At 42.4% G+C, this 19209-nt stretch overlaps 1 protein-coding gene across 7 annotated transcripts in view; it reads left to right on the top strand.

The window, feature by feature from the left end:
- The window catches only part of Abhd3 (abhydrolase domain containing 3, phospholipase), a 61915-nt gene that overhangs the window by 16625 nt on the left and 26081 nt on the right, over positions 1-19209 (top strand). For all 7 annotated transcript variants that reach the window (XM_050148841.1, XM_050148840.1, XM_050148839.1 and 4 more), the window contains exons 4-5: positions 2817-2862; positions 16104-16216. In XM_050148841.1, coding sequence (XP_050004798.1) covers positions 2817-2862; positions 16104-16216 — 159 coding nt within the window. The remainder of the gene's footprint in view (positions 1-2816; positions 2863-16103; positions 16217-19209) is intronic.

The raw sequence follows: 19209 nt of genomic DNA, 5'->3' as shown, positions 1-19209 counted from the left end.
ACTCAGGACCTCTGGAAGAGCAGCCATCTCTCCAGTCCGGACATCCTATCTCTTTAAACAAGACGACGACAGTCAGTGAAGAAAGTCTTACTGTGTAGCCTAGTAGGCTGGCCTGGAACTCTGTGTAGACCAGGCTGGCCTCTGCCATCCAAGTGCTAGGATTAATGCCTTGTGCCACCACATCCAGCTATGATGTAATATTTCTGTGTCTTCTAGTGGATGCACATGTGCATGTGGATGCATGAACACATTTGTGCATATGTGTATGGAGGCTTCCCACTTACCTGAGTCTCGGGCCAGGAGGCCCCGAGAACTCCTGTCTGGGCCTTCACGGTGCTGGGCTCACAAGTGCTTCACTACACTGTCTGCTTGGCGGGTTTTACTAGACTAAGCCATCTCCTTAGCCTGATCCTAAGATTTTTAAGTTGTTTATTTCCTTTTAGCTAGATCGAAAAATTCTATAGATGGCACTTCAGACACCAATGACAGAATGAAGAAGTTAATAACCAGATCTAGTCCACCACCTACAGTGGGGAGGTGGTGTGCCTTGAACCCTTAGAGGCGAGTCAGAATTGAGCGTGTCCTATAGGCTAACAGCTCACCTTTGCTCTGAACCGGCACAATGATCACAGAACCCCAAAGAAGAAACTTGGAATTTACACGGGCTTGATCGCACAGGTAAATGGACAAAAACAAAATGAATTTTCATTGGCATGAAAATACATACACAAACATATACATTCACTAACTCCGTAAGAGCCTATGTAGGTATGAGTCAAAATTTTGTCCAGTAATTGTAGTATATATTATATATGTGTGTATTAATACATAATATATGTAAATAATTGTTAACTGAAAGTTAAATGAGAGTTAAATATTTTAACACTAAATAGTAGTATATTGGTGTCCATTCCACCATACCAGGTGTTTGTAGCACTACCAGGGGTAATGTTTTCCCCCCTTATAAAATTCTGGTCTTGAGAGTAGTAAGACGGCTAAGTGTGTAAATGTGCTTGACACCCAGCCTGATGCTGTGACATCCATCCCCAGGACCCCCATGGCAGAAGAAAAGAACAGATTTGTCCTCTAACGCCCATACTTATACCATGGTAAATGCACACCCACATTGTGTGTGTGTAAACAAATAAGATGTTTTAAAAAAATTAAAGACCTAGAGAGACGACTCAGCAGTTAAGAGTACTTGTTGCTGTGGCAGAGGACTAGAGTTCAGTTCCCAGCACCCACGTGGTAGTTCGCACCACTGACCCAGGGAATCTGATTCCCTCTCCTTGCCTCCAAAGGCGCCCACACTCATACATACATTCCCACACAGATACATAGTGTCTTAGGGCTTCTTTGCTGTGAAGAAACACCATGACCACCGCAACTTTTATAAAGGAAAACATATAACTGAGGTGGGTTTAGTCCATTATTGTCATGGTGGGAAGCAAGGCAGCATGCAGGCAGACATGACACTAGAGGATCTGAGAGTTCTCACATCTTGACTCACAGGCAACCATAAGTAGACTGTCTCACAGGGCATGGCTTGAGCACGTATGAGACCTCAAAGCCCATCTCCACAGTGACACACTTCCTCCAACAAGACCACACCCACTCCAACAAGTCCGTACTTCCTAATAGTGCCACACCCTTTGGGGGCCATTTTCCTTCAAACCACCACAAATAGTCATACAAACAACTAAAAATAAAGTAAATACTTGTTTGAGACAGGATCTCACTATGTAGCTCTGGCTGTCCTCGAATTCATAGCCTCCTGCCTCTGCCTCCCAAGTAGTAGGATTAAAGGTGTGTGCCACCATACTTTGCTAAAGTAAATTTTTTCCCTTAATTCTGGTTTCTGTGTTTGCTGAACCCTGAGGAATAAGAGTTGTTCTCTAATGTATAGAGAGACTCCTATTAGTGCTATGAATACAATGTAAATAAAACATTTAAAGCAAAAACATGTTTGACAGAAAATTTTTCTGAAAATGCTTATCAGAGACATATATATGTATAGAAAATGTTGAAAAGTGCACACTTTTAGCAGGAAAAATAACAAAACTTTCTAAATGAGCTCACATACAGAATTTTTTAACTCTTTAGGACAGTTGATTATTGCTCAGTGGTAAGAGTGTTTGCTAGCATACATCTGACCCTAGGTTTAGAGAGAATTGTTAAACATTTTTGAACTAATATGCTACTGCTTGGTGTTAAAATATTGCATTATTACAGGCATTTTTAATTGCATTGTGTGTGTGTGTGTGTGTGTGTGTGTGTGTGTGTGTGTGTGTACGTGCTCAGAGGACAACTTGTAAGAGGCAGTTCTCTTTTTAAACCTTGTGGGTCATGGGACCGAACTCAGGCGTGGCAACAAGCGCCTTTACCAGCCAAGCTATCTCAAAGTCCCTAAAAACAGATTTTTTTTTTCAGTGTGTTGGTTTGGCAGATATTTGAGACAGAGTCTCCATCTCTCCCAGGCTGGTTTTGAGACGAGGTTTCCATCTCTCCCAAGCCAGTCTCAAGTTTTGTACTGCTACCTCGGTAAAAATGGCCTTGCACTTCTGATCCTCCTGCCTCTACTTCCCCGGGTGCTAGCATTGTAGGCTTGCAGCACCCTAATCATCGTATGCAGTGCTAGGGTTTGAACCCAGGCTTCCATGCATATGAGGCAAGCACTCTACCTACTGAGCTACTCCCTGGTCCAGCTTTTTTTACTCTTTGAAAGCTGAAGGACAGTGTCAATAAGATGATCTCAGCAGCACATCACTAGGGAGGACTGTGTGGACAAATAACAAAATTGCTTTCCTCATTTTTAGGTGTGTGGTTTTTAATAACAGAGGAGTGGCAGGAGAGAATCTCCTGGTAAGTAAATTTAAAAGACAAGCTTCAATTTGAAAAAGAATAATTTCCTGTTTTATAATGAAAAGCACATTATATTTTATTGAAACTAATTTTGCAGTTAATGTAAAGTCATAGTAGGAAAAGCTTTCCAGCCCAAATTAGTATACTTTATAGTTCTTTTATTTGCTTGTATATGTTAGTATGTGTATAGATACCCTGGACTAGAGTTACATGCACTTGTGACTGTTTCATGAACTCTGGGAACTGAACTGGGGCCTTCCAGGAGAGCAGGACGTTCTCTCAACCACTGAGCTGTCTCCCAACACTTTTATTTCATAATGACTGTATCCTAACACCAGGAGATATTAATGTATAGCTTTTTATGCTTTTGTTTGTTTTTGATTTTTTGAGATGGTTTCTCTGCAGTGTCCTGGCTGTCCTAGAACTCACTCGGTAGATGAGGCTGGCCTCAAACTTAGAGATCTATCTGCCTCTGCCTCACAGCGCTAGGATTAAAGGTGTGCACCACTACCACCCAACTATGCCTATCATTTTAATGCAAAATACATTTTCTTTACAAATTAACCAGTATAGTCTATAGATAAAGCTAAGTGGTTAGAGTTCTTGCCAAGCATGTGTGAGGTAGACTCAGTCCCAGTGCCAGATGGCCAGGGAGGATTTTAGTTACTGTTCTATTGCCGTGACGAGAAGCCATGGCCAGGATGACTTATAAAAAACCGTGCTAACTGTTTCATAGGATGAGTACATGGCCATCATGGTAAAGAACATGTCAGCACGTAGACATCAGTAGCTCCGAGAACTTACTTCTGATCCATAGGCAACAGGCAAAGAAACCAAGTCTGCACCTGGTGTGAAGCCACCCCTGGAGATACACCTCTTCAAATCCTTCCCAGAACAGTTCCACCTGCTAGGGTCCAAGCGTTCAAATATATGAGTCAGTGGAGGCCAGTCTCAGTCAAACCACCTCAAACAACAAAAACAGTGTAGTAATACGTGTTTTTCTGTTATAAAAAGAGATTTAGGCAGGCAATGGTAGTGCACAGCTTTAATCTCAGCACCAGGGAGGCAGAGGCAGGTGGATCTCTGTGAGTTTGAGGCCAGCCTGGTCTACACAGGTGAAACCCTGTCTCAAAAAAACAACTCAAAAAACTGTTGCAGGAGGAGACCACTTGTTTCCTGGCCACCCAGCAGCTCAGACCAGAAATAATCACACAGAAACCATATTATTTAAATCACTGCTTGGCCCATTAGCTCCAGCTTCTTATTGGCTAACTCTTACATATTAATTTAACCCATTTCAAGTAATCTGTGTATCACTACGTGGCTGTGGCTTACTGGCTAAAGTTCGGGTGTTTGTCTCCAGCAGGGCTACATGGCTTCTCCTGACTCTGCCTCCTTTCTCCCAGCATTCAGCTTAGTTTTTCCTGCCTACCTAAGTTCTGCCCTATCAACCGGCCAAGGCAGTTTATTCACTAATGGTAATCACAGCATACAGAGGGAAATCCCACATCACCTCCCTTTTCCTGTTTAAATAAAAAGAAAGGTTTTAACTTTAGCATAGTAAAATTTCAAATAACAAAACAGTTATCAAGCAAGAATTACAGTTACAATATTTATATCTACTTTATCTTTTATCATAACTAAGGAAAACCTCTACAACTGTTTAAGCTTCAACTTCATCAAAGACCCCAGAAGGATATAATATTACCTAAGTAAACAGGAAGTACATTGTAAGCAACTTCCAAAACTCTAGAAATGACAGAGACATCTCACTGCCTGAACAGTCATCCAAAGTTCCTCTGTACCATTGGGGCATCCATCTTCATCCTACAAGCCAATAATATCCAGAAGACTTTTCCATGAAGCAGAAAATTTCAAAGACAGTTCCATCTATATTGGCAGTTTGTCAGTCACTTTCTTCTGTGCCCTGAAGAATGTCTGGCAGTCTCTTTGATGAAGCAGGAACCTCCAAGGATCATCTCACCTTTAGACAAGTTCAGCAGTCATTTCTCTGTGGGTCCTGCATGCCCAGTTCATGAAGCAGTCCAGGCAAGAGCAGTTTCTTGCCCAAATGGCTAACAAACTCCATAAGGAGCCTCTTTGATGCCCATCATCCTCTTGAAGTAATTGGTGCTGCCAGGAGCAGATGTGTCTCATTGTCATGAAAAGTCATTTTAAATGCCATATTCTGAAGTGAAAGATATGAAGAATACTTGTCTAACTGAAATATATCTGTGTACATCTAGAAAATCTAACTAGCATGACTACAGACTTGACTATTATAGATGATTATCTATTAACCTATATTTCTTAATTATACATTACATTTTTAAATGAACTGTCCAATCACAATACCTTAATCAAGAGCAGAAATTATACACACACACACACACACACACACGCATGCACGCACACACACAGTATAACAAAATTGACCTTAAATTTGTATCAATAAATTCAGATCCATACTCATGCAAATCTCTATAGCATATCCCTCTTTAAATATAAACAAACATTTATCGACAATATTTGGGAATATGGGCATAGTTCTGTCTAAACTTTTTCTGTGTTTATTGGGCAAAGTAATTTTAGGGGGTGTTCATGGGGTCTTGGTCCATCAAACCACATTAGTCTAGAAGGATCCCACAGGTTCTCACCCTCTGTGGAAACAAAAGAAAACCTCTTTTCCAAACAACAATTCCTTAGTCCCCATTCCTATTGTGTATCTGTAATTCTTTACTGTCTAGGAGTGCTTCTTAAAATGGTAAGCACTTCATAAAAACTTAAGTAGCGCCATTGGTGGTGGTAATGCAGCATTGCCTGCTTGCCCTGCCCAGCCCAGCATGGTGAAGCTGTTTGCTGCCTCTGAGAGCAATGCTCCTAGCCCTATCTTTAGGCACACAGCCAGTCTATGTTGCCATTAAGCAAGTTGTAGCAGTCTGCTCTCAAAATCCATTTAAATGCTCCATAGCCAGACCTCCCAACAAAGAATTAGAGTTTGTGCTGGCAGCAGGGCCCAGAAAGCCAGCATTTCAAAACCATGCAGCTTTTTTTTTTTCTGCTACCACTGAATCAGGAAAACCTCTCTCAAAGGAGCTGTGGCATACCACCAGCAAACAGCAAGAAGCTGTGTTATTCTTATTTGCTAACTCTTAACATCTTAATTTAACCCATCTCCATTAATCTGTGCATCACCATGAGGTCATGGCCTACCAGCAAAGTTTCAGCACGTCTGTCTCCGGTGGCAGCTCCACAGCTTCTCCTGACTCTCCTTCTTTCTCCCAGCATTCCCCTTAGTTTTCCCCACCTACCTAAGTTCTGCCCTATCCATAGGCAAAGACAGCTTCTTTATTCACCAATGGTAATCACAGCATACAGAGGGAAATCCCACATCAAAAAGCAGAAAAGAGATTTAGTTTTGTCATGGTATACACTGGCTGTGTGTTGTATTCATATTTACAGGCAGGTTTTACAAAGAAGTAGTATTATTTAAATCATTTTAAATTAAATCATGTTTTCCCCCTCTGACTCCTAGTTAGTTCTTCCACATCACTGCCACATTTGGTAAGTATATCTGTAGGATGAGTCAGGCATGGTGCTCACTGCGTCTTTCTTCTCAGCTATCTGGGAAGCTGAAGTAGGAGGATTGCTTGAGCTCAGGAATTCAAGGCCAACACAGTGAGGTCTGAAGGGAACAGCATGCTGCAAGCAGAGTCTCCTCGGTCCCACAGAGTGAGAGACAAGGATCTGCTGTGGTTACGGCAATAGAGTGGATTGTACAAATTAATGGGGCCTGCCTGTCCTTCTCAGAAGCTCAAGGTTCACTTGCAGTGAAGTATAAAAAAAAAATAGATGTAGTTCATTGCCAAGTGTAACTTCAGCAAGTTCTACCAAGCTATAAAAGACAGCAAATGGGTAACCAGTTTCCTGCAAGGCGTGGGAAGTTTCATGATAATCATCTTCTTAGTTGCACATTTAAGGCTGTGACATTGAACCCTCAAGAGGTTGTCACAGTATATCAAGAAAGCTATTACTTGTGGCTGGATAATGATGGTGGTAATTCTGAATAATATTTTTGAGTCCTTAGGATATACCACTTAGGTCTTTTTTACTTATCTTCTGGAGTAGAGTCAACCCAGTGATCTATGGAAATAGAGCCGTAAAGTGAGACATGGGGAGAATAGGACTCAGAGACGGGGCTCTGGCATGTACCTGTGTCGGTGAGGACCGATAGGATAAGTTCCCCGTACTCTTCATAAAGTAGCAGATACTCTTCTAGAGGCATGGGCTCAGTTTTAACAAAGTATGTGATAATCCTAAGAAGCTCAGTACTGCATTATCACTCTTTGGAAGCAGGAATGATTTGACCATGGTCCTGGTGCGGAGCCATGGAGGTGATAGAAACGGAGCTCGAGTGGAAGCCTGAGACGGCACCAAAGACTCGCGCAGAGTTTGAAGTTTGAAAACATGCGGGATAGACAGAGAGGGGAAAATGGGCTGGAAGATTATTAGTGCGTTTTATTATAGGGGGGTCTTATGGGGGTCAGAGGACAGCTTCCAGGAGTAGTGTATTTTATTATTGGGGAGTCGTGTGGGGGTCAGAGGACAGCTTCCAGTAGTGTATTTTATTATTGGGGGGTGGTGTGGGGGTCAGAGGACAGCTTCCAGGAGTAGTGTATTTTATTATTGGGGGTCGTGTGGGGGTCAGAGGACAGCTTCCAGGAATAGTTTTTCTCCCTTCCTCGGTGGGTTTGGGAGACTGGACATGGGTCGTCAGGCTTGCACAGTGGCACTTTTAACCATTCAGCCATCTCACCAACCCAGAAAAAATATTAATTATATTGCGGGACATGAAGAAGGGAGCGCTAAGCCCCAGTTTTAGGTTGTCTGACTGGTAGATGCTGATGCTTGCTAAAATGGAAGATCTCCGGGAATTGACAAGACTGGAGGCCAGTGTTGCTCAAACCTACAATCCCAGCACTAGGAAAGTAGCGGGAGAAAGACCGGGATTCAAGGGCTGTCTGGACTTCCTAAGTCCCTGCTGCAGAAATGCATGCGACGGGAGCTGGGAGTGATGTAAACCCTGGAGACTGACACAGGGAGCTCACTAGTGTGAAGCCATCCTGCACTACATAAGAACTATCTCAGAGAGAAACAAAAATAGAAAACTACGTTGGGAATTGACTCTGAAAGCATGCTGTAACATTCATCCCCAGACCTCTAGGGTGGTTAGTTCTTACAGTGATGCTATGTAGATGAACACTGGTTTTGGCTTTTTTAAAAAAAAATTCACTGACTTATAAGCAAGAGAATAATAATAAGTAACTTGTTCTCTGGGTTTTGTACGTGTTTGGTTTATCCTGATAAACACCTCCCAGAAGTTCTGTTATTAAAGTCTGACAAAGACTACTATAATAAGTCTCAATAATAATAAGTTACATATTCAAGTTTTCTCCTCATCAGTAACAGCTAAGTGATAGGTCAGTTCACCCATTTCTGTTTAGCAAAACACACGTTTAAAAATGCTCCTTCACAAGGACATTTGACATTCACACAGAATTATGAATACAAAAATTTCTTCTAAAATTAAAGAGTTTTACCACCCAAGGCATAATTGCTACTGTGTTAACTCATTACATCATTAGGGTACAAGAAGTACATATCCAATCAGTTAATAATATGTGTCCTAGTCAGGGTTTTTGTTGCTGTGACAAAACACGGGGGCTGAACGCAGCTTGGGGAGGAAAGGGTTTGTCTCATACTTCCACTTTGCTGTTCATCACTGAAGACAGTCAGGACAGGAACTCAAGCAGGGCAGGAACTGGAGGCAGGAGCTGATGCAGAGGCCACGGAGGGGAGCTGCTTACTGATTTGCTCAGCCTACTCTTTTATAGAACCCAGGACACCAGCCCAGGGATGACAGCACCCACCATCCATCACTAAGAAAATGCCCTACAGCCCCATCTTATGGAGGTATTTTCTTAAGTTAGGGTCCCTCCTATCAGATAACTTTAGCTTGTGTCAAGCTGACATAAAACTACCCAGCATGATCGACCCCCTGACAATTTAACGCAGAGGCAGGCAGGTCTCTGTGAGTTCAAGCCCAGCCTAGACTACAGAGGGAGTTCCTGGACAGCCAAGGCTACACCATGAAACCGTCTCAAAAAAAAAAAAAAAAAGAAGCCAACGGTCTTTACAAATTCAAACCATTAAAAATTCATTCCTTTTAACAAGTCTCTCTTTTAAAATCTCTTTAAAATTTCAAAGTCTCTTAGTTGTGGGCTCCAGTTTTTAAAAATTAAAATTAAGTTAAATATTTCTTACTTCAGGAGGGAAGAACCAGGGCACAGTCTGAACAAAGCAAAAGCAAACTCCAGCTGTATGTGACCCAGTGTCCAGAGTCCGGGAGTCACTTACACAGTCTTCTGGGCTCCTCCAAAGGGCTTGGGTCACGTCTCTACAGCACACACAGTTTGTCTTCTAGTACAGCCTCGGCTGCATCTGGAACACAGCTTCTCTGTGCTCTCACTAAACCCTTCCCAGAAGCTTGCTGCAGTCACGCTGGTCCCTTAATCACCTCCACTTCCCCACCTCCCGCCAACAGGCAGCGAGTACCCAGAAAAAGCAAAGGTCTCACTCTGGTAGTCCTGGGATCAAGTCAAACACAGCTGATGCTTCAGCCCCAACCAAGCAGAACCACAGAATGTTAATTCAAAATAACAGATGCCCTGACTTCACCAGCCAGGTCTCCATCTGCCCTCAGCATCCTTCCTCAGCATCCTGTCTCCCATGTTCCTACAGAACAGCTCACTGAGCATTGAACACTCAGTGTCATTTTGCACTAAGTTCCAAAGTTCTTTCACAATCCTCCCCGAAACAATATGGTCAGGTCTGTCACAGCAATACTCCACAATGTGTTAACATGTCAATTATAATACTTTTTAAATATTAATAAAAGGATATAAGTATAACTATATTTTGGACATTCAGTAAAATAGCTTGTGTTCCAAAAGGACATGATTCTGTGCAGTTGAGTCCAACATCGTGATGCCTAATTGGTGGTTAGGTCTAACTTTGGCATGTAGAGCCTTGGTAGTCCTTTCCAACATAGAACCAAGTGTGGAGGAAGTTTTGTGTGTATTTATACTTCCCCTTGCTTCAGAAAGGGTTTTAGTGTGCTGAACCCTAGAGGAAGAAACACCTTAGGTAGGCAGAAAGAAAAGAAGAAAAGAGGAGTCAGCAAAGGTCAAACAGGAAGGAACTGTCTCTAGCTGACATTACCACCGAATTGGCAACGGTGAAATCATATTTAGGGAAGCAGTTTCCCCAGGACAGGAAAGACCTGTAGAGGACAAATGCACACTTGGAATGCACGGGGGCAGTTATGGCCCCTGCAGAGGGTCAGGAGGAAGATGTTTTCACCATATTGTCTTCCTTCCTTCTTAGTCTTGCAGGGATGAGGGAAAGCCATGGGACTTCCTCTGAGGAAGTGAGAGCCAGCACCTACTCAGACAAACCAGCCTCAGCGGGCAGAACCTCAGATGTCACTGCAGGGAACTAGGAGTCCTGTGTCCCTACACATTGGTCTTTAAAGATAGGGATGCAAGAGGCCAAGCTGTTCACAAACGCTGAGTTATTACTGCCTACTTCCTAAATTAATCTTGGGAATGATAATTCCCCCAACATAATTTTTTTAATTAAAAACAAAAACAACAAGAGCTAGAAGGAGGCTTCTAGAAAGGGTTTGGCCTGAGGGAGAAAAGTAAGTCTCAGAATGCAGGGCAGCTGGTCCTGATCGGGTTGTGCTGCCTGCTCCTCAGGCATACCCTCACTCACGCCTTCTGCTCAGTCCAGGAATCTGGGTGCCTTATCAAGATGGCCTGAAGTCAAATCTGTGGGGCATTTTCTTGATTTCTTTTTTCTTCTTTTATTTTGTAATTTTTCTTTTACTGAAATAGATTCTTCTGTCATACAATACAGTTTCCCCTCCCTCCATTCCTTCCAGTTACTCCTAATACCTCCCCCTCCCCCAAAGCCACTCCCATTCCCTTTTTTTTTAAGAACAGACCTTCAAAGACAGCAACCAAAGGAGACAAAACTCCTCACTCAAATCAAGGCTAGACAAGGCAACTTACTAGGAGGAAAAGAACGCCAGAAGCAGGCCAGAGAGCCAGAGACACACCTGCCCCGTTGTTAGGAGTCCCACAAAAACGCCAAGCTAACGGCTATATCATACACAGAAGACCTGGTTCAGACTCATGCAATCCCTGCTTGCTGTTTCCTTGAGCCCATGTTCTCCGAATGTCTTCCATTCCCTAGACTCTTACAATTTTTCCTTGCCCTCTTCCAAGTGATTCTTCCATCTCCAAGGGAAAGGACCCAGTGGCCAATGGAAACCTCCAATTTAGACTCTGTCTGCATAATGTCTAGTTGTGGGTATTTGTTCCCATCTGCTACTAGAGGAAGCCTCTTTGGTAGTGACTAAACAAGGACTGATCTATGAAAATAATCGAATATCATTAGGAATCATGGAATTATTTGTAGGAGAGTCTTACTGGCTGACACCATCCCTAGGCAAGTAAGCCTGAGCTATATAAGAAGGGCAGCTGAATGAGCCAGGGAGCAGCATTCTTTTACATGTTTTGCTTCAGTTTTTGAGTTAATGCCCTGATTTCCTTCAGTGGTGGGCTGTAATCTGGAAGTATAAGTTGAAATCAAGCCTTTCCTACTCAGAAAGAAAGAGAAATAAATACTTAAATAATTAAGAGGTTTTATAAATAATACTAGCTTAGCTCTTGTTTGATGAGTGCTTAGCATGAGCCCGTGAGCCTGTAAGGTCTGAGACGCTTAATACAGCCCTCAGACTACTGGGAATCCAGGCATGGACACACCACCAGACGACCGGGAATCCAGGCATGGACACACCACCAGACCCATGTGCTTCTGACACTTGGCAGAAACCTTCTCATTCTTGCCACTGCAGGGTCCTTCCATTCCTGGTCCAGCTCTCGAGAACTCGGCTTCTCCCCTTAGACTAGTAGCCCTAAACCCTGGCTGCATACTGGGACCCTCTGGAAAGGCCAAGACGCCCTGACCATGAACTCCATCTTTCCCCTGCAGAGATCTAGTCTCTTTTGGTCTGAGATGCAGTTGGGTGTCTGTGATAGTTTATATTTTAAAAAAAAAAACAGTCTTTGAGTGTCACATGTTCTGCATGCATCAGTCTTCCTGGCCCAGGATCACTGTGTAGTCCAAAGCCTCTCAGGACTCTGCACTGAAAAGGTCTGGCCAGCTACTCTAAAGCCCGTCCTAAACCACTGGTGCACTGGTGTGCCTTGCACAGACAACTACAGGAGCATGGACTATTCCAATCTGGGACCGTGGCAGGAGGGCACACAGTCACCCCAGTCTCAAAGTTGGTAGGGCTATATTCTGGGGCTCTTTATTTCATGGTTAGTTATTTTTTAAAAAGTAATATGCTCTCAGACAAATTTTGATACTTGGTCACTCTTATACATCCATCTATAACAAGAGGAACAACTGTATGTTGAAATGCTGATTTTATTCATGGGACATGCTTTTTCTTTACTGACTCTTTGATAAATTCATATTCCAAAATTCAAATCAGTTTTCTTATGAACAGTGTGGGCAGTTCAGCACGAACTGGATGGGGGACAGGTATAGTTTTAAAACATCACTTTGTGGAGATGGATTGAAGAACAGGGTTAGTCCTGTTAGAAGAAACACTCCTTTCACACAAGAATCACAGAGTTGTGATGTGGGATTCCCCTCTGTGTGCTGTGAATAAAGAAACCACTTTGGCCTGTTGATAGGGTAGAACTTAGGTAGGCAGGGAAAACTAAACTGAATGCTGGGAGAAAGGTGGAAGAGTCACAGACAGAAGCCATGTAGCCCCGCCAGAGACAGATGCCAGATGGAACTTTACCTGGGAACTTTACCCCGTAAGCCACAGCCACATGGCGATACACAGATTGCTAGAAATGGATTAAATTAATATGTAAGAATTAGCCAATAAGAAGCTAGAACTAATGGGCCAAGCAGTGATTTAATTAATACAGTTTCTTGTGATTGTTTTGGGCCTAAGCAGGAACTATCTAGTGGCCTCCTTCCAACAGAGTTGCCTTAAATAGAACCATTAAATAATTGCATACAGATCATAGACCCTGAGTGAGTTCTGTAAAATAGAACCATTAAATAATTGCATACAGATCATAGACCTTGAGTGAGTTCTGCTTTAAATAGAACCATTAAATAATTGCATACAGATCATAGACCTTGAGTGAGTTCTGTAAAATTCAACATTCTAAGTTACAGGCAGAAAACTAAAATCTCAGCTACCCTGATTCAATATTAGAAGTGTATCTGATCAGTGGTGGCACATGCCTTTAATTCCTGGAGGCAGAGGCAGGCTGATCTCTGTGAGTTCAAGGCCAGCCTGGTCTACAGAGAGAGTTTCAGGACAGCCAGGGCTGGTACACAGAGAAGCCCTGTCTTGAAAAACAAATAAACAAAAAGTGTGCTAAGTCCAGCTCAGAGAGAAAAGGTTTCTGAGTCATGAGTTGGTTCTACTGCAGATGATCACACCTGTTTCTCCTAGAGTCACTGTGCACCTCCTGGAATCTCAGGACTTGACAAGAGTTGTATTACTCACTGTTAACATGTAGTCTACTTTCTGCCACTTTGTGCCCTGTGGAAAATCACTCAACTTTTCTGAGCCTCCTTTTCTTCATGTGTAAATGAGGAACTAGGTGACATCTATGGTACTTTTGATGCTAAGATTCTGAGTCTAGAATTTTCCACAGGGCATTTTTTTTTATCTTTTTAACTATGTGTATATGTATGTATGCCTGTGTCCCCACAGGTGCATACATACTTCACTTAAAGTCCGGAAAATGGGAGTGAAAAAAAAATTCATGGCTATATGGTAAGAGTAGATTCATGTATAATACAAATACCAAGTAGGGATGATTTTGTCGCATAAATGATGTGGGAGTGATTTCTTTCTAATCTGTTGCTTTCATTGGTTAACTAATAAAGAAACTGCTTGGCCCTCTGATAGGGTAGAATTTAGATAGGCGGAGTAAACAGAACAGAATGCTGGGAGAAAGAAGCTGAGTCAGTGAGTCGCCATGATTCTCCCACTCCAGACAGATGCAGGTTAAGATCTTCCCTGGTAAGCCACCTCGTGGGCTACACAGATTATTAGAAATGGGTTAGATCAATAGAGCTAACCAATGAGAGGCTAGAACTAATGGGCCAGGCAGTGTTTAAAAGAATACAGTTTCCGTGTAATTATTTTGGGTAAAGCTAGCCAGGTGGCAGGAAGCGGCCCGCTGCCCTTATTACAACACATAAATTCTCCTAACAAACTCTGTAGTTATCACAAATGAATGTGGTAAGCATTCTTTTTTGACGCCATTGGGTTTTTCACTCCACAAGTGCATTTAAAACATTATCAGAGCTGTCAATCTTTCCATTCCATTTCCTCACGTACAAAGAAATATAAAATGGCCTCCCTCAGGCTTCAGTGGGCACACATTAATTATCCAGGAACCCTTAGCCAGTATAAATTCTGTGAGGGTGGCATTTGTCTTTGAAGTATTTTATACTCATGTTTCTCAAAAAGATGATAGTAGTTAAAAAGCAGTGATTTGGGGGTGAACTTAGTTAGGTGGATGATAAAAACTGTAATTTCCTACAGTTGCTCACTAATGCTTGAATGGGAGGTGTGGTATAAGCTTCCTAGTGTGGTTGTGGCTTATCAGAATATTAAAATCAGGTAGTGTGGGTAACGAGTTCCAGGGTTTGTATTATTGCTTCACTATGTTTTATTATTGTATTATTGCTAATGAGTCGTTATATAGTTGAATGTCAACTTGTCTGACCTCACAGTGTGTACTCAGTGTATTCTTTAGAGGTCTGTTCCCTCTTCCTAGGTCCCAAATGAAGCATCCATTACCTGCCATAAGCAATGCCCCATTGATAAATTTCACATGGAGACCATAATAAGCTTAACATAATTTAAGATTTTAAGTGTATTACTGAAGCATGGCTGGGACTAAATGGATACAGTATCATAATATTTAATAAGTCAGATTTTATATTGTGTTGTCTAGACAGAGGTGGCATTTTTTTATTGTTTTTATTGAGCTATACATTTTTCTCTGCTCCCCTCCCCTTCTACCCTCTCCCATGGTCCTCATGCTCCCAATTTACTCAGGAGATCTTGTCTTTTTCTACTTCCCATGTAGATTAGATCCATGTATGTCTCTCTTAGGGTCTTCGTTGTTGTCTAAGTTCTCTGGAATTGTGAATTGTAGGCTGCTTTTCTTTGCTTTTTGTCTAAAAACCACTTATAAGTGAGTACATACGATAATTGTCTTTCTGGGTCTGGCTTACCTCACTCAATATGATGTTTTCTAGATTTATCCATTTGCCTGCAAATTTCAAGATGTTGTTATTTTTTCTCCATGGTGTACACAAAGGTGGCATTTGGAAACCTCTCTTCTTCATTGGGCAAGCAGCACCCAAAGTGGAGGAAACAGTTCCCTGAAGAGAAACTAGCCGTGGTTTAGCTCCTCACCCAGCTCCGCCAGGGTCTCACTGTGTAGCTCAGGCTGGCCCAGAACTCACCAAAGATCCACCAAATATGCCTTCTGCATGCTAGGATTAAAGATATACAACACCATGCCCAGCATGCCCTAGAATTTAACCTTTTTATAGCATTATTTAAAAAATCTTTTTTGCTTGCTTGTTTTTTAATAAAGAATTATTTTTCCTTTTAAGAAACATACATTATTTTTTTCTATAGAATGTAATTCTCTGCATTTTTTTCCTCACACATGTATATATTTGCATCTGTTTTAATTGCAGGCATTTGTACCAGGCTAGTACCATTCATATCAAGTTTGCCTTGCACATTCAAAGTCTTTATCTTTTTTTGGGGGGGGGGGTTCATTGAGACAGGATTTCTCTGTAGCTTTGGAGCCTGTCCTGGAACTAGCTCTTATAGACCCGACTGGCCTCGAACTCACAGAGATCTGCCTGCCTCTGCCTCCTGAGTGCTAGGATTAAAGGCGTGTGCCACAGCACCACCAGCCCCAGAGCAAGGTTATTTTTTATATTTGCGACTTCTTGCTTGTGTTTTTTAACTAAGTATGTCTACGCTCTACAAATTATGCCGCTCATATTTTAACAATAATGCCCTCTTATTATACCAGACACCACGGACTTACTGCTGTGCGAACACGGAAGACTTGGAGACAGTCATCCACCATGTCCACAGCCTGTACCCTTTGGCCCCATTTCTGGCAGCAGGCGTGTCGATGGGAGGGTAAGGACTTCTCTAAGCTGCTGGAGAGTGGAGCAGTCCTCACGACTGGCTCCCCTCTCCCCTCCCCCTCCCTCTCCTTCTCCCCCTCTCTCCCTCTCCTAAAAGCGAAGGGAGCAGTCCTCACAGCTCTCTCAACACTGAACCATGAATGGCTGAGTCATGTATAGCAGAAGGAATCAACTCAGGCCGACTTTAACATTTTCCTGGGTTCTGTGAGTCCTCCATGGGAAGCAGCCAGGTGAACTTGATTTTGTTAGTTCCCATTCCAGGTGTTATTAAGCTAAGGTGGTTGGTTTATGCACCTGCCCCTACATTGGGGTTTCTATGGGACTTTTTGAAGTTTTATTTATGTGTATGTATGTTTGTCTATGCATGTATATGCTGTGCTGGGGGTGGGTGCTGAGAAGATCCGTAGATGGCATTGAATCCCTTGGAGCAGGTTGTCATTTGAAAAAAGCTGCTGCACGTGAGAGAAAGATGCCATGCGACAGAGCTCAGGTCTCAAGGATTTTTACTGGGAGAAAGTGAATGGGAAGAGGGGGAGGGGAAGGGAAGACCAGCCTCTGGGGACAGTAACTGAAGAAGAAGAGAGGAAGACAGAGAGAGATAGGAGGTGGGCAGGGCCCTTTTAAAGGGAACCTAGTGAGTGTGCACACGTGGAGCTCTTAGTGGCAGCAGCTGAGGACTTATCCTGTCAGAACCCCAAGGTCAGGCCAGTGCAGACGTGCAAGTGTTTGTGGGCAGCCTGCTGTGAGTGCTGGGAACTGAGCTCTGGTCAGGATGGAGCATCTCCAGTCCCTTTCTGGAACTCTCTTTTGCCACACTTATACTTGAGTGATGTCTAACACTAATAACTTTGTAGAGTGTGTGTGGGTGTGTGTGTATATATATAGAGAGAACTCACTTAAAGAAATATAAAAGTTATTATCTAGTATTTATTTCCCTGTACTTTAGATCCCCTCACCATTGTTCATGCTTACTTCTATTTTGTTTTTCATGACAGGGTTTCTCCGTGTAACAGTTCTGGCTGTCCTGGAACTTGTTCTGTAGACCAGGCTGCTCCTAAACTCACTGAGATCCTCCTGCCTTTGCCTCCCAAGTGCTGGATTAAAAGAGTATGCCACCACCGCTGGGCATTAATCTTTTTTAATTATTATTACGTATGCAGTAGTTTGCCTGCATTTGTGCCTGCAGGTCAGTAGAGGGCACCAGATCCTATTGTAGATGGTTGCAAGCCGCCATGTGGTTGATGGGAACTGAAATCATAACCTCTGGAAGAGTAGTCAGTGAGTGGACTGCTGAGCCATCTCTCCAGCCCCTCATGCTTACTTTTTTTCAAATTTATTTATTTTTCACATACAAATCCAAAATTTATTTATTTATTATGTATACAATGTTCCTCCTGCATGAACACTTCCATGCTAGAAGGGGGCACCAGATCTTACTACAGATGGTTGTGAGCTACCACACGGTTGCTGGGAATTGAACTCATGACCTCTGGAAGAGCAGCCAGTGCTCTTAGCCTCTGAACCATCTCTCCAGCCACCAAGCTTACTTTTTAATTTAATTATTTAATTTATTTTTTACAGTGCTGGGGCTTGAATCTAGGATTAATGCGTGTTAGGCAAACACTTTACCACTGAGCCACATACCTCTACCCCAAACTATTTTATTTCAGTTTTCTTAAGTTTTATCTACTGAAAGATTCTCTTTTGCAAATCTTGGTTTTTCTTATCTGCAAAATAAATTTTCAAAAAAAGTAGAAATCTATATGTTGTTGGATTTTCCTTTACTCTTGCCACACATTGGAATACCAATTTTTTTTTTACTTTCTTTGGCTTTTGGGGGGCCTCCACCCAGCTCTCTATGAACCACACATGGAGGCTTATTCTCTCTTAAGCCAGGCCTCAGCTTGGCTTGTTTCTAGCCAATTTTTCTTAGCTTTTTGCCTCTGGGCCTTTTCCTTTTCTTACTTCTGCATATCTTACTCTCCCTTTTACTAGCTGGCTGGTGACTGTCCCCTAATGTCCTCTCTCCTTGTTCTCTTGCTCCTTCTATTTATCCTCTCTGCCTGCCAGCCCCACCTATCCATCCTCCTGCCTTGCTCTTGGCCATTCAGTTCTTTATTAGACCATCAGGTGTTTTACACAGGCAAAGAATCACAGCTGCACAATTAAACAAATGCAGCATAAACAAAGTAACACACCTTAAAATAGTGTTCTGCAACATATATATAAAACTGTAGACATGTTTCCCACCAAACCCTACAAGATAAATGCCACTTATCTCCTTGTCATTAGAATATTTTACCATACATATATTTTATTCCACATGATTGGTGCTCAGTCAGACACACTAAATGACCATTCACCTTTATTATATGAGAGACTAGAGAGATGGATCAGCAATTAAGAACACTTGCTGTTCTTAGTTAAGAACCCAGGTTTGGTTCCCAGCACCCACATGGCAACTAATCTGTAACTCCATTTCCAGGGGACCCTAAGTGAGCTCTTGTGGCCTCCACGGGCACTGCATGTACATGGTTCACAGACATATATGCCAGCAAACAATACATAAAATAGAAGTAAATTGTTCTTTTTTTTTTACCTTTAAAAGCCAGTTAACATTTAAAATAGAAACTATTTTTTAAACTTTATTCTGGCTGTACCTGCCGTCTGTTTTTAGAATATCTTCAGCGTGTATGTGCAGGGAAGGGAAAGGCGGCCATGAACAGGAGGTTCTGCCCAGAGCCCTTTAGGTTCTGACTAAGAATTCATTCCTTACATTAGCATGGAAGGTCTGACTTGACCCAGTAAAGGCAGAGCCCTGAGTCAGCGTGGAAACGAGCAGAGTCAGGTTGTGCTTGGCAGACAGATTCTAGCATCTCTTCCCTCCAGCCCACAGTGTGAACCTGAAAAGACAGAATGAGGGCTGAACTTTTCCCCCTTAATCATATAAATTCATGCCTTTTTTTTCAAGGCTAGCCTTTAAAT

This window comes from Alexandromys fortis, unplaced genomic scaffold (assembly GCF_014885135.2).
Source record: "Alexandromys fortis isolate MF-2015 unplaced genomic scaffold, M_Fortis_MF-2015_v1.1 scaffold_4, whole genome shotgun sequence".
In the NCBI taxonomy this organism is placed as follows: domain Eukaryota; kingdom Metazoa; phylum Chordata; class Mammalia; order Rodentia; family Cricetidae; genus Alexandromys; species Alexandromys fortis.
Note: the sequence above shows the minus strand (reverse complement) of the source record. Positions and strands in the feature narration are given on the sequence as shown.